General features: G+C 41.5%; 1 protein-coding gene across 4 annotated transcripts in view; it reads right to left on the bottom strand.

The window, feature by feature from the left end:
- Window positions 1-15,991, bottom strand: part of LOC139173221 (carbonic anhydrase 15-like) — a 72,430-nt gene that overhangs the window by 37,433 nt on the left and 19,006 nt on the right. For 3 of the 4 annotated variants that reach the window (XR_011559996.1, XM_070762837.1, XM_070762840.1), the window contains exons 3-7: window positions 11,053-11,223; window positions 9,732-9,892; window positions 6,548-6,640; window positions 6,022-6,088; window positions 1,803-1,969 (exon numbers count right to left, since the gene is read on the bottom strand). Coding sequence is in view for 3 of the 4 variants with exons in the window: in XM_070762837.1 (XP_070618938.1) it covers window positions 1,803-1,969; window positions 6,022-6,088; window positions 6,548-6,640; window positions 9,732-9,892; window positions 11,053-11,223 (659 nt within the window). In the remaining variant the exon portion in view is untranslated. Of the gene's footprint in view, window positions 1-982; window positions 1,170-1,802; window positions 1,970-6,021; window positions 6,089-6,547; window positions 6,641-9,731; window positions 9,893-11,052; window positions 11,224-15,991 lie in introns of those variants that run through there. The other variant, XM_070762839.1, reaches the window with a different exon arrangement.

Below are 15,991 nucleotides of genomic sequence, written 5' to 3'. Positions count from 1 at the left end.
CTCCACTCAAAACAGAATACTCTATGAGACTAGACTTTCAATCCTGGGCCTAGAAAGTTTAGAACTAAGATGCCTTAAACAAGATCTAAGTATTGCCCACAAGATCATATGCTGCAATGCCCTGCCTGTCAAAGACTACTTCAGCTTCAACCACAACAACACAAGAGCACACAACAGATTTAAACTTAATATTAACCGCTCCAAACCTGACTGTAAAAAATATCTCCTATACCTTCCTTCTATTCCTATATCTCTTCTTCTATTCTTTCATTGATATGTTCTATTACTATACCTTCTTTTCTATTATTTCTTAGATATATTTTACTATGAGTATCTCCTCTATAACCTTCATCATGTATTTTACTATGTGTATATAGATATATACCCACTAAAACCCTCATTGTGTATTGGACAAAACAAACAAACAAACAAACAAACAAACAAATAAATAAATAAATAAATAAAACAAACAAATAAACATAAACTCTCTAGAAAATGACCAGAGATACTCCACTCCTCCACTCGCAACAGAATACCCTACGCAACTAGACTTACAATGCTAGGTTTAGAAAGCTTAGAACTAGGTTGCCTTAAGCATGACCTAAGCATAGCCCATAAAATCATCTGCTACAACATCCTTCCTGTCAATGACTAGTTCAGTTTCAACCATAACCACACATGAGCACAGAATAGATACAAACTTAAAGTAAACTGCTTCAAACTCGAGTGCAGGAAATACGACTTTATAACCGAGTAGTTGATGCATGGAACTCACTACCAAGCTATATAATATCATCACCTAATTCCAAAAACGTTATCCTTAGACTATCCACTGTTGACCTCTCCCAATTCTTCTTCCTTCCTTCCTTCCTTCCTTCCTTCTTTCTTTCTTTCATTCCTTCCTTCTTTTCTGTCGGGCTCTCTGGTTGACTTCTCCCAACAATTCACAGGTACAAATTTCAGACACACAGACGTTTGAAAATTCAAAACAATGTTCTTTATAATGAAAATTCACTTAAACTAAGCCCTCTTTTGGTATAGCAAAGAGCACTCATCTCCAAACAAACTGGTCATTTGTAAAAGTCCCTTATCAGTTCTGTGATACTTAGCTTCCAGCTGTGAGGCAATTCACAGTCCTTCTTCTTTCACAAAGTGAAACACACTTTGCCCTGGTTTAGTTTCAAAGTGGGGAAACATCAGCACACAAAAAGTCAAAGTCAGTAAAGCAGTCACGAAATACAACGATCAGATAATCCTCCACAATGGCCAAACCCACAGACTGCTATTTATAGCAGCCTCACTAATTACCACAGGCAGCCCCACCCAACCACAGGTGGCCTCATTTTCTTTGATAATAATCTCTCAGTTGTTGTTGCCTATGCATCGCTCTCCGCATGGGTGGCTGTATCATTAACTCTTGTTCTGAATCCAAGGAGGAGCTAGATAATTGATCTCCTTCTGAGCTGTCTGCCCCACTCTCCTCCTCCCTGTCACTCATGTCTTCTTGGTCAGAGGAGCCTTCATCATCAGATTCCACCGGGGGCAAAACAGGCCTGCAGCATGTGGATATCTCCCCCACATCTACAGTCCTTGGGGCAGGAGCTAACCACACCACCTTCCTTCCTTCCTTCCTATCGTCTTTCTTTCCTTCATTCTTTGTACCTTTTATTCTTTCTTTCTCTCTCTCTCTCCTTCTTTCTTTCTCTCTTTCTTCTTTCATTCTTTTTTTTTCTAAGAGGTCAGTAAGGGGCGTGCCTGAAGACCAGCTTCAAACGTGAGGACAGGGGTGGGTTGGTTGTTACCTGGGATCTACTGATTGGGATCTGTTCTTCGAACACTGTCCAGATGACCCCTTCATCGCAGTTTGGTGTGGTGAGAGATCCTTTGTAGCGGTAATATTTGGACAACGAAGCTAAGTTGGGCAGAAGATTGCTCAAGGAAAAGGTAGACGCCAGGTCGACGTATTCTCCTAGGCAAAAAGAAAAACCATGATTGGATACCGGAGAAGAAGTAGCTCCATTCTGGATCGGTGCAGGATCAGATGAAATGAAGTTAACGCAGTTGTGGTACAGACACTCTGTAGTATATTCAGCATTCAACATCATCATACCAGACGTTCTCTTAACCAAACTAAATCAGCTAGCAGTTCCTGAACACACTTGTAAGTGGATCACAAGCTTCCTGACAGACAGGAAGCAGCAGGTAAAGCTAGGAAAAATCACATCAGATACCTGTACAAAAGTGCTGTTGCTAACATGTTGTAAGCCGCCCTGAGTCTAAGGAGAAGGGCTGCATAAAAATCAAATGAATGAATGAATAAATAAATAAATAAATTTATTACCTCAGGGACCGCCTTCTGCCGCACGAGTCCCAACAACCAGTCAGGTCCCACAGAGTGGGTCTTCTCCGGGTCCCGTCAACTAAACAATTCCGCTTGGTGGGACCCAGGGGAAGAGCCTTCTCTGTGGCGGCCCCGGCCCTCTGGAACCAACTCCCCCCAGAGATTAGAATTGCCCCCACCCTCCTCGCCTTTCGTAAGCTACTTAAAACCCACCTCTGCCGCCAGGCATGGGGAAATTAAGATTCCTTTCCCCCCTAGGCCTTTACAATTTTATGCATGGTATGTTTGTATGTATGTTTGGTTTTTTATATTAAGGGGTTTTTAATTCATTTTTAGTATTGGATTACTATTGTACACTGTTTTATGATTGCTGTTAGCCGCCCCGAGTCTTCGGAGAGGGGCGGCATATAAATCCAATAGATAGATAGATAGATAGATAGATAGATAGATAGATAGATAGATAGATAGATAGATAGATAGATAGATAGATAGATAGATAGATAGATAGATAGATAGATAGATAGATAGATAGATAAATTAGCACAGGGGCCCACCAACGCTATGTACTCTCACTACTCCACTTCTCTCTATACACCAATGACTGCATCTCAAATGATCCATCTGTTAAACTATTGAAGTTTGCAGATGATACAAAATTGATAAGACTCATTCGAGACAATGATGAATCCGCATGCAGACAGGAGGTTGAACAACTAACCTTGTGGTGTGACCGGAACAGTCTAGAACTGAACACACTCAAAATGGTTGTAGACTTTAGGAGAAACCCTTCCATCCCTCCACCGTTCACAATACTAGACAACACAGTATCAACTGTAGAGACCTTCAAATCTCTAGCTTCTATCTCAAGACCTAAAATGGTCACCTAACATCAAAAACGTCATCAAAAAAGCACAACAGAGAATGTTCTTTCTGCACCAACTCAGGAAGCTCAAATTGCCCAAGGAGCTGCTGATCCAGTTCTACAGAGGAATCATTGAGTCTGTCATCCACACCTCTATAACTGTCTGGTTTGGTGCTGCAACCCAACAAGACCGACACAGACTTCAGAGGACAATCAGAACTGCAGAAAAAACAATGGCTGCCAACCTGCCTTCCATTGAGGACCTGTATACTGCACGAGTCAAAAATAGGCCCGTGAAAATATTTACTGACCCCTCACATCCTGAACACAAATTCTTTCAACTCCTACCCTCAAAACGTCGCTACAGAGCACTGCACACCAAGACAACTAGACACAAGAACAGTTTTTTCCCAAACACCATCACTCTACTAAACAAATAATTCCCTTAACGCTGTCAAACTTTTTACTAAGTCTGCACTTCTATTTCTACTAGTTTTTTCTCATCAATGCTATCATCCTTTTCCTCCCACTTAGGACTTTATGACTGTCACTTGTTGCTTGTATCCTAAGATTTTTAGTGATATTGATTGTTGCCTCATTGCTTATTTGACCCCTAGGACAATCATTAAGTGATTACCTTATGATTCTTGACAATTCTATATTTTCTTTTATGTACCCTGAGAGCATATGCACCAAGACAAATTCCTTGTGTGTCCAATCACACTTGGCCAATAAAGAATTTTATTCTGTTCTATTCTATTCTCATTTGAATAAAGTATACAAGGTGTAATGTTCTCACCTCAAAATCTCGGAGGACATTGAGGAAGAAATGAGTTCGGATCAGTTCGGACCAGTTCACCCGAACCAGTAGCAATTTAAAATATATATTCAGGCACTCCCAGGAAAAGACATAGCTGCCTTAATGAGTCATAGGCAGAAGAAGCATTCATTTTCCAGGGCACAGGTAAGAAGACGCTCACCTGCACGAGAGATGTTTCTCAGGCTGGCAATTAATAATAATAATAATAATAATAATTATATATATATATATATATATATATATATATATATATATATATATGGGTATGGCTAGCTGATGAGGCCAAAATAAGGCCGAAATAGATCTATCCTAGTCTCCCTTAATTTTCAAATTCAGCTTAAACATATGACATATATATATATATCAAGAATAGTCCTAAAAATGCGAGTTCCAGGTACATACGTGAATGATGAGCTAAGTGGTTTTATTAAAGTTTCTATGTTCCGGTGATCGAGATGGCTGCTGCCTCATCATTCACATATATATATATATATATATATATATATATATATATATATATATATATATATATATATATATGTAGATTGTTCTGAGTTCGGGTTTTGCATACATATACCCGTGAAAATTTACGAAAACAAATATATATATATATATATATATATATATATATATATATATATATATATGTTAATTTTTTAAAATTAAGGGAGACTAGGATGGTCCCATTTCGGCCTTGTTCTGGCCTCATCAGTTAGCCACACCCTTTCCTTTTACTGGGATTCGATCTGGTGAACTCTGCCTTGTAAAGCAGAGAACTAGCAGTGTGAGCTATCAGATCAGAACCCTTCCAGCTCTGTAACATTATATATATGTTATTCACCGAAATGTCGCATAGACATGCATAATATTACACGGGGCAAAACCCGAACTCAGAACAATCTACATATATATATTTCACATGTTTTTTTTGCTGAATTTGAAAATTAAGGGAGACTAGGATAGATCTATTTCAGCCTTATTTTGGCCTCATCAGCTAGCCATACCCACTGGGACTTGAACCTGCACCCTTTGCCTTGTAAGGCAGAGAATTATCCTCTAGGCTACAGTATCCAATCCCTTCAGCTCTGCACCAGGGAAGGGTTACAAATATATATATATGTATCACGTTTTTTGCTGAAATTTTAAAATTAAGGGAGACTAGGATGGCACCATTTCGGCCTTGTTCTGGCCTCATCAGCTAGCCACAGCCTTACTGGGATTTGATCTGGCAGCTTCTGCCTTGTAAGGCAGAGAATTAACAGCTGAGCCACCAGACCTGATCCCTTCAGCTCTGTACCAGCTCTGTATATATTAAAATATATATTTTTTTAATTTTGTTTCCTGGGGTTTTTTTCCCTTCTTTGCATGCAAGCCAAGTTTCTGGCTTTGCACATGGGTTGCCATCTTGTTTTTGCCTCTCTTTTGGGGGATTTTTTTTTAAAAAAATTCTGCACTGCGCATATGTGTGTGCATGAAGTATGTGCATACACCCATGAGGTGTAGCCACGCAGCACGGGAGGAAGTCAACAGGCAGCGAGGCAAGTTAAAACCCACACCTGTGTTGAAGGCTTCCAACTGATTTGGCCACCCAATAGGAGGACTACGACTCGTCAGGTTACTAAAAGACTCATGGCAACAATTTTATTGATTGATTGATTGATTGATTGATTGATTGATTGATTCATTGATTCATTCATTCCTTCATTCATTCATTGAATTTGTATGCCACCCTTCTCCGTGAATTTTGAGCTAGGAATTGGGGCCCTTATCCACCCACCCACCCACCCACCCCAGAAATCTAGAGAAACCTACATTTTAGAATACGCAGGAGCACCAACAATGTTGACTTTCATGAAAGCAGCTGCACCTTATTTCAGGCTGCAGTTGAAGCCTCCCAAACAACATCCTTGCACTCCCGGGGAAAAGACACAGCTGCCTTAATGAGTCATAGGCAGAAGAAGCATTCATCTTCCAGGGCACAGGTAAGGAGACGCTCACCTGCACGAGAGATGTTTCTCAGGCTTCCAACGATGGTGTTGTAATTAGTGTTATCGGTGTCTGCTATCTGCATGATAAGGAGAAAGAGGCTTAAGGCAGAAAAAGTAGGTGGACATCTATTGTCCTCTACGGAGGACCAGTTCCGTTATCTGAAAGGCTGTCTTTTTTTTTCCCAACTCAGGTTTAAGTAATAATAACAAAAAAAACAACAACACAAAATGTAAAACATAAAACATGGCGCAGTGGTTAGAAGGCAGCACTGCAGGCTGGTATCAGCTAACTGCTTGCTGTAGTTCAGTAGTTCAAGTCTCACGTGAATCTTGCTTCTTCGATTCACGTTGTGTCATTAGCAGCTAGGAAGGAGGGAGGAATCTGCGAGAAAACAAATCCTGAAAAAGTTCCTGTCACAGCTTACAGAAGCCAAGAGGGAAGGGGCTGCACCCCAAGCCCATAGCATAAACTGTTTGTTTTTTTCATGATGACGCTTTGACATAATGGCAATTATATTTTTGGGGAGGGGGCGTACCTTGAAAAGGAAACTCAGAACAGCGAGTCCGTTTGGCTGCTGCTTAGCTTCGTCGGTGGTTTTGTATTTGATGTTCATGTGTACGATGTGTAGCTGTGAATAAACAACAAAAGGATGGGTCGTATTTCCACTCTGTTAAGGACCTTGGAGTAATCATTTCTTGTGATCTATGTACCAGAGCCCACTGTAACAACATTGGGGGGGAAAGAATTAAGAGTTGTTAACGTAATCTTGTGTAGCTTCTTCTCTGGGAATAGGATAGAATAGAATAGAATAGAATAGAATAGATGAGACTGGACTGAACTGGACTAGACTAGAACAGAACAGAAAAGAAAAGAATATATAACAGACTAGACTAGACCTAGAACAGAACAGAATAGAATATACAACAGACTAGACTAGACCTAGAACAGAACAGAATAGAATAGAATAGAACAGAATAGAATAGAATATAAAACAGACTAGACTAGACCTAGAACAGAACAGAATAGAATAGAATATACAACAGATTAGGCTAGACTAGAACAGAATTGACTAGAATAGAATAGAATAGAATGTAGAATAGAGTAGGGTAAAGTAGGGTAGAGTAGCGTAGGGTAGGGTAGGATAGGATCAGATAGGATAGGATAAGAAATTAGACTTATATAATGCTTCATGATATATATAGAATAGAATAGAATAGAATTTTTATTGGCCAAATGTGATTGGACACACAAGGAATTTGTCTTGGCGCATATGCTCTCAGCGTACATAAAATAAAATATACATTTGTCGAGAATCATGTGGTACGACACTTAATGATTGTCATAGGGGTCAAATAAGCAATGAAGAAGCAATATTAATAAAAGTCTTAGGATATAAGCAACAAGTTACAGTCATGCAGTCAACATGGGAGGAAATGGATGATAGGAATGATGAGAAAAACTAGTAGAATAGAAGTGCAGATTTAGTAGAAAGTCTGACAGTGTTGAGGGAATTATTTGTTTAGTAGAGTGATGGCGTTCGGAAAAAAATATATTGATATAATGATATATTCACAGCCCGCTCTAAATCAGTAGTGGGTTCTAAACCCCATTGCTCACATCTGCACATGTGCAGAAGTGTCCTGGGCAGGTGGGCGGGGCCTCCCAGGTGGATGGGCAGAGCCTTCCACCACTACCAGACCGAACTAGGAGCAACCCACCACTGCTCTAAGCAGTTTAAGTAGCAGCACCCCAACAATCTGGACCCTCAAATCATGGGTTCAATGTACTCTAGTCTAAGGTTATAGTATAGTGGTGGTAGCCACATTAATTCCACAATATGATTTGAAAACAGCATTGATTCTGCAGATCGAAGTCCTCCTTTGCGGCTATAAAGGGATGTCATGAGAAAAAGCAATTAGTACATTTGATAAAATAATTAATGTTTGAACTGGAACAGCTGTTTCCCAAAATATCAAAAGAAGGGCAAGGAAAAGATGAGATTTGAAAAGTCGACGCCGGTGCTGATTTGTAAAATCGTGATCAGAGAGGGCAAATTCCTGAACTTTGCAAAGGTCGTGGAAACTTCTGAAAAGCAATAACCGTCCAGCCAATTCTCTAGCTCCTTACTTGACAGTTAAAATGCATAAAATGAAATGACAGGGGGCTCAAGATCAACCTGAACTGCTCTTTGATGTCCTTTGATGTCTATGCCATGATGAAGAGTTGGATTGTGTCCAGTGAACTGGACCAAAAGGAGGTGCCTCTTGGCTAAGCCTTAATTAATAGCTACTTTCTTTTGAAATGCAGGAGAAATGATTTGGGGGTTGCTGATGGCACGCTGTTTAATTGGGTGGTGTGTTCTCTTTGAACAAGCATCCAGGAGACGTTTACACCCCTGTCCCTCTGGCAGATTAAAAAAACGAGGCAGTTCTTGGAGCAGGCAAGCCTGATGAAAATTGCGCTGAGGACTTTTCTTATTTCTGGGAATTTATTTTTTCTTCATTGTGAGCAAAATGGACTGGACTTGTGCGAACCCACAATCATCATCTCATAAAGAAGAGGGGAGAGGGTAAATCTGTCAATCAGAGTAGAGCAGAGAAGATAGAGAGATGATAGAGAGAGAGGAAGGAGGGCGAGAGAGAGAGAGAGAGGGAGAGATGGATGGATGGATAAAGATAGATAGATAGATAGATAGATAGATAGATAGATAGATAGATAGATAGATAGACAGAGAAAAAGCAAAAAGAAAGAAAGAAAAAGAGAGAAAGAGGAAGGAAGGAAGGAAGGGTGGATGGATGGATGGATGGATGGATGGATGGATAGATAGATAGATAGATAGATAGATAGATAGATAGATAGATAGATAGATAGATAGATAGAAAAAAGAAAAAGAGAGAAAGAGAAAGGAAGGAAAGGAGGGAGGGAGGGAGTAAGGAAGGAAGGAAGAGATAGATAGATAGATAGATAGATAGATAGATAGATAGATAGATAGATAGATAGATAGATGATAGATAGATACCCTGTTCCCCCCTCCCAAACAAAATAAGACATCCCCTGTAATAAACACAGTCAGTCTTTTGAGTGCATGGCAATAAGGCCAAGCGCTTATTTCAGGATTCAAAAAAATATAAGACAGAGGAAAATATATTTCGGGGAAAACATGGTAGGTAGATAGGTACGTTGGTAGGTAGATCGGTAGGTAGGTAGGTAGGTAGGTGGAGGGAGGGAGAGAGAGAGAGAAAGAGAGAGAGAGAGATAGAAGAGAGAGAGAGATGTAGAGATAGAGATGGGAGGGATGAGGAAAGACGGAGAGTGGGTATAACAATAGATAGATGACAGATAGCTATAAAGACATTCACCAAAAATCTAAATGTACTTTGCACTAAGCTTGTTTAACCATAAACAGCACAGTGTATACTTCTTCTTCTTCTTCTTCTTCTTCTTCTCTTCTTCTTCTTCTTCTTCTTCTTCTTCTTCTTCTTCTTCTTCTTTTCTCTTCTTCTTCTCCTTCTTCTTCTCCTTCTCCTCCTTCTCTTCCTCCTCTCTCTCTCTCTTCCCCCTCCTTGTTCCTATCAATTCCCCATCCTTTAATGAGTACCACTATCCAAAAAAAAAAACCCAAACCAACAAGCCATGTCATACCAGATGCTTTTCACCATGGTTTCAGCTGCCCCTGAAATACTGCAGAACTTGCTATCAGAATCCGATTCTTGACTTACTTCCATGGGATACTGCTTCCCATCAATGTGGTGTTCTGAGCCATTCCTCTTGAGGTCACCCCAATGGAAGTGGAACTGCAGGGCCCGGTAGGTGTCCCTCAATCCTCCTCTGGTGATGTTGATTTGTTCCACAGGAGATGCTCCATCCAAGATCATTTTGACTACGGGGAAAGTCAACTTGTAAGCACATTTTCAGAAATAAAGAAAGACCAATCTATCCATCTGGGAGCTAACAGGGCTTCCCCACCACTTCCAGCCTTCTTGGAGAAGAAACTCGATTGGAGAGGCTGGTCAGGGCTACATTTGGTGTATAAGATGCACCCAGATTTTCATCCTCTTTTAGAAGGGAAGAGGTGCGTCTTATACAGTGGTACCTCTACCTAAGAACACCTCTACTGACTAACATTTCTAGATAAGAACCGGGGGTCCAAGATTTTTTTGCCTCTTCTCATGAACCATTTTCCACTTATGAACCTGAGCCTCCAAAACCCGAAAAGGCAGTGAGAAGCCTCCGTGGGGCCTCTCTAGGAATCTCCTAGGAGGAAACAGGACCGGAAAAGGCGGGGAGAAGCCTCAGTGGGGCCTCTCTAGAAATCTCCTGGAAGGAAACAGGGCCGGAAAAGGCAGGGAGAAGCCTCCGTGGGGCCGCTGGGAGGAAACAGGGCCGGAAAAGGCAGGGAGAAGCCTCCATGGGGCCTCTCTAGGAATCTCCTGGGAGGAAACAGGGCCGGAAAAGGCAGGGAGAAGCCTCCATGGGCCCTCTCTAGGAATCTCCTGGGAGGAAACAGGACCAGAAAAGGTGGGGAGAAGTTTCCATGGGGCCTCTCTAGGAATCTCCTGGAAGGAAACAGGACCGGAAAAGGCTGGGAGAAGCCTCCGTGGGGCCTCTCTAGGAATCTCCTGGAAGGAAACAGGACTGGAAAAGGCAGGGAGAAGCCTCCATGGGGCCTCTCTAGGAATCTCCTCAGAGGAAACAGGGCCTCCACCCTCCCTGTGCTCATTATTTGCTTTTACATTGATTTGCTTCTTCTTACAAACTTTTCTACTTAAGAACCTGGTCACAGAACGAATTAAGTTCGTAAATAGAGATACCATCATACTCTGAAATATACAGTCTTTACTTATATGGACTTGTTTACTGTCTAGTCTAGCTAGAAAGGCTAACATATCCCAGATCTTCCTGCTCCAACTGCAACATATTCAATTCCCACTTCAAAAAAAATCTCATTTCAATGCAGCTGTTGAGTGGAAACCGAAAGCCTTGGTTGGGTTCAAGATTGGATAAACACCTGCAGGAAAAGTCTCGGCTCCATTGGCTCACCTTCAACGCCGTTATTCGTTAGCCTCCATCTACCTGGAGGTGCCTGGTCATAGCCTTCGAACAGGATTTCATCCAAGCTCCGGTCCCGTCGCACTTTTCTTCGATCGATGTTAATGGGTGACTGGTTCAGTCCCCCACATCCTGAGGTCATCTCCTTCCAGTGAGAAGGACCTAAAGAGACCAGAAGAAGACTGCAGACCTAGGACTTTGTCATTTATAACCTAAATAAAACATTTTTTTACGTTTACATCCCACCTTATTTTTATAAATAATCCAAGGTGTTGAGGAGGATACCTAATATTTAGAAAAGAGACTTGCTAGGTCCCATCGAATAAGCAAAGCAGGTTGGGGAGACCGCGGGGAAGGGCCTTCTCTGTGGCTGCCCCGGCTCTATGGAACCAACTACCCCCCCCCCCCAATGTCTGTACTGCTCCCCCCCCCTACTGGCCTTCCATAAGGCCACGAAAACCTGGCTTGTACGTCTTTCATGGCTAAACTGAATGAATGGTGTGTATGCATGTCATTATGACTGTTTTTATAACAAATGGGTTTTTGTTACGGGGTTTTAGTTTTAGATATTATATTCGACTTCTTTTTATTGTTCTGTATCTTTCTGTATTTGTATCATGTTGTAAGTCGCCCTGAGTCCTTTGGATTGGGCGGCATAGAAGTCAAATAAGTAAGTAAGTAAGTAAGTAAGTAAGTAAGTAAGTAAGTAAGTAAGTAAGTAAGTAAGTAAGTATAAATGTTATCTTAGAAATGATAATTGCTTTGGGAATAGAAAAGCCACCCATCTTGTGCTTAGAATAAAATAGCAGAGTTGTAAGGGACCTTGGAGGTCTTCTAGTCCAACCCCCTGCTTAGGCAGGAAACCCTACACCACTTCAGACAGAATGTTACCCAACATCTTCTTTAAAAGTTCCAATGTTGGAGCATTCAAAACTTCTGGAGGCAAGCTGTTCCACTGATTCGTTGTTCTGTCAGGAAATTTCTCCTTAGTTCTAAGTTGCTTCCCTCCTTATTTAGTGTCCACCCATTGTTCTTCCCTCAGGTGCTTTAGAGAATAGGTTGACTCCCTCTTCTTTGTGGCAGCCCCTGAGATATTTGAATGCTTCTATTATGTGTCCCCTGGTCCTTCTTTTCAGTCCTTCTTTTCGGTCCTTCTTTTCATAAATATATATATATATATATGTATGTATGCATGTATGTATGTATGGATGGATGGATGGATGGATGGATATAGATGAAGAGAGATAGATAGATATAGATGGAGATAGATAGAGATAGATAGATAGATAGATAGATAGATAGATAGATAGATAGATAGATAGATAGATGATAGATAGATAGATAGATAGATAGATAGATAGATAGATAGATAGATAGATAGATTCCATGCTACGTCTTATTTTCGAGGGGTGCCTTATATTTCTCAAGTAAGACAAATTCACAGGCAGAAAAGCTGACACCCCCAAAGAAAGTGTACCGCACGGTACACTGATTACGGTACGGTACCTGTCAGTATGGCACCCACACACACAAACGACGGCACTTATATGGTACAACAGTATACTCCCGCTATTGCAGCTTCCGGCCACCAGAGGAACTACAGTCTGCGCACTGTAGTGGAGACTGTAATGGCGGAGAGACAGCAGCAGACTGTGTCTGCTGTACTGGACGGTACAAAGCGATGGAAGGGGCCAGCAGGGGACGCCACATTATTACAGTACCGCTATAAACAGCTTTGAATGGTACCATGTGTTTTTCCACCGTACCGTATGTAAACTGGACTACGCCTTATTTTCGGGGGGTGCCTTATATTAGCAAATTCTGCAAAACCTCTGACATGCCTTACTTTCGGGGTACGTCTTATTTTCGGGGAAACAGGGTAGATAGATTCCCGCTAACAGTTCTATAACTGTCAGGGAGCCACCTCCGATCCACAGCTTTTAAATGCAAGCCATTCCACTCCAGGGAAGGCCTTTCTTTGCCACCCAGATCAATGTTCATTGCTGCCAATTATGACAACCTTGTTGCTACAACAGGAAAGGGGCTTTTGGAGGGGGGCACTGTTTTTCTTTCAACTTTTCCATCCAGCCTCAATTAAAGGGAAGCAATATATCAATTTCTTTCCTCGGAGCAGGATTCTGGTATAGACCCACCCACTGCCGGGAAAAAAATTGGTTGTCTAACGATGTTGCATTCAACAAAATCATTAATTTTTCTTTGTTGTTGTTTTTTAACTTTCCTCCTGCCCCGGTCTTCATTAAACTTCACAAAAGGGGGTGGGTTTTTTTGCTTATTTATAATTCAACAGGATTCCCTTGCTGGGCCTATATTTAGTCCGACAGATAAAACAAGCTTTTTTAGCATCTGTGACTAAAGAGCACCAGCTCCAGTCTTATTCTGATTTATATTCCAGCGTCTCTGTGTTACTGGGTCGAAGCCAAGAGATAAAGCAGGTATCTTGTCTTAGTGCTTAACAGCATCACTCCTCTGCCCAACTATTTATTTGTTTGTTTGTTTGTTTGTTTGTTTGTTTGTTCGTTCGTTCCTTCCTTCCTTCCTTCCTTCCTTCCTTCCTTCCAATACACAATGAGGGTTTTAGTGGGTATATATCTATATACACATAGTAAAATACGTGATGAAGGTTATACAGGATATACTCATAGTAAAATATATCTAAGAAATAATAGAAAAGAAAATATAGTAATAGAACATATCAATGAAAGAATAGAAGAAGAGATATAGGAATAGAAGAAAGGAATAGGGGATATAGGAGAGCAATAGGACAGGGGACGGAAGGCACTCTAGTGCACCTGTACTCGCCCCTTACTGACCTCTTAGGAATCTGGATAGGTCAACCGTAGATAATCTAAGGGTAAAGTGTTGGGGGTTTGGGGATGACACTATGGAGTCCGGTAATGAGTTCCACGCTTCGACAACTCGGTTACTGAAGTCATATTTTTTACAGTCAAGTTTGGAGCAGTTAATATTAAGTTTAAATCTGTTGTGTGCTCTTGTGTGGTTGTGGTTGAAGCATATGATCTTGTGGGATAAGTTTATTTCGAATAGAACTATCAAACCAGGAAGCCACCCTCTGTGAGACTTCTCTCCTCTCCCCAAAAAAGCTTTTGGCTTCCAAATAAACACTTGAGAAAATAAAAAGATACCACTATGAATCAGAGTTCTGTTTAGATATCAATCCATCTGGCTGGGGAAGGGGGATGAAGATATATTGTAGAAGGAAAGCCAGATTGATAGAATTGAGCTCCCACAAGGCATGGTGGAATGGTGCTGTTTGGTTTATGATGCCCAGGCATGGGTGCTTTAAGACTGGGCGTGCACGCCTGGCACCCACTGATGCTCTTCAATTTCCATAAATGCCCATGAACGATGGGAGCTTTCATTCTCTGTAAAATATGGACATTTTTACAAAAGTAGAATCTTCTAAAGCAGCACATCAGGCTCATGGATGCTGCAACAGCTTTCAAACGGATGAGCTTCTGATATAGGCATGCATAATTTTTAGAATTCAAGATGGAGAGAGGGAGGAGGAGGAGGAGGAGGAGAGAAAGAAAGAAGGAAGGAAGGAAGGAAGGAAGGAAAGAAAGAAAGAAAGAAAGAAAGGGAGAAGGACTGTGAGGTTCTTGTGGTGGTTTTCATGCAGATGTTTCATTACCAAACTAGGTAACATCATCAGCGCTAGAAAGAAATGTCTTTGCAGATGGGGGGAGGAGGAGGAAGGAGAAGGTGAAGGAGGAGGTAGAAGAAGAAGAAGAAGAAGAAGAAGAAGAGGAGGAGGAGGAAGAGGAAGAAGAAGAAGAAGAGGAAAAAGAGGAAGAAGAGGAGGAAGAGGAGGAAGATGAGGAAGAGGAAGAAGAGGAGGAAGAAGAAGGAGGAGGAGGAGGAAGAAGAAGAAGAGGAGGAAGAGGAGGAAGAGGAGGAAGAGGAGGAAGAGGAAGAAGAAGAAGAGGAAGAGGAAGAAGAGGAAGAAGAGGAAGAAGAGGAAGAAGAGGAAGAAGAGGAGGAAGAGGAGGAAGAGGAAGAAGGAGGAGGAGGAGGAGGTGGAAGAAGAAGAAGAAGAAGAAGAAGAAGAAGAAGAAAAGGAAGAAGAAAAAGAAGGAGGAGGAAGAAGAGGCGGAAGAGGAAGAAGAAGAAGAAGAAGAAGAGGAGGAGAAGGAAGAGGAAGAAGAAGAAGAAGAGGAAGAGGAAGAAGAGGAAGAAGAGGAAGAAGAGGAGGAGGAAGAAGAAGGAGGAGGAGGAGGTGGAAGAAGAAGAAGAAGAAAAGGAAGAAGAAAAAGAAGGAGGAGGAGGAAGAGGAGGAAGAAGAAGAAGAAGAAGAAGAAGAAGAAGAAGAAGAAGAAGAAGAAGAAGGGGAGGAGGAGGAGGAGGAATAGGGAGGGGAGGGGAAGGGGGAAGGGAAAGATGGACTGAGAGGTGGAGCTGAAATAGACACAGAACAGTTGCACTGTCCAGTTCGTGAATACTTCTCAGAGTAAAATATCTTACGATTGAAATACAAATACAAATACAAAGCAAAATTATTGTTAGACATAATCTCTCATAAAACCTAAATATAAAGCCTCTACCCACGACTCACTAACCGTGGTCTCTCAAATACTCGTTCCACATCGTACTGGTAAGAATATCTTGCAGCATCTCATACTACGTCATACTCAACTTCCCAACCTGTTGTCTTCCCAATGCACTGGGACTATCTACTACTATGTACCACGCTGGTTGATCAAAGTAAACCGCTCCAAACTTGACTGCCGGAAATACGATGAGTAGTTAATGCATGGAACTCACTACCTGACTCTGTAGTATTATCACCTAACCCCAAAAACTTTACCCTTAGACTATCCACTGTTGACCTACATCAGTGTGCCTTCCGTCCCCTGTCCTAATGTTTCTCTCTTACTAGTATCATGTCCAG

The sequence above is a fragment of the Erythrolamprus reginae genome, chromosome 10 (assembly GCF_031021105.1).
Source record: "Erythrolamprus reginae isolate rEryReg1 chromosome 10, rEryReg1.hap1, whole genome shotgun sequence".
Taxonomy (NCBI): Eukaryota; Metazoa; Chordata; class Lepidosauria; order Squamata; family Dipsadidae; genus Erythrolamprus; species Erythrolamprus reginae.
This window is presented reverse-complemented; position numbering and strand designations above follow the sequence as displayed.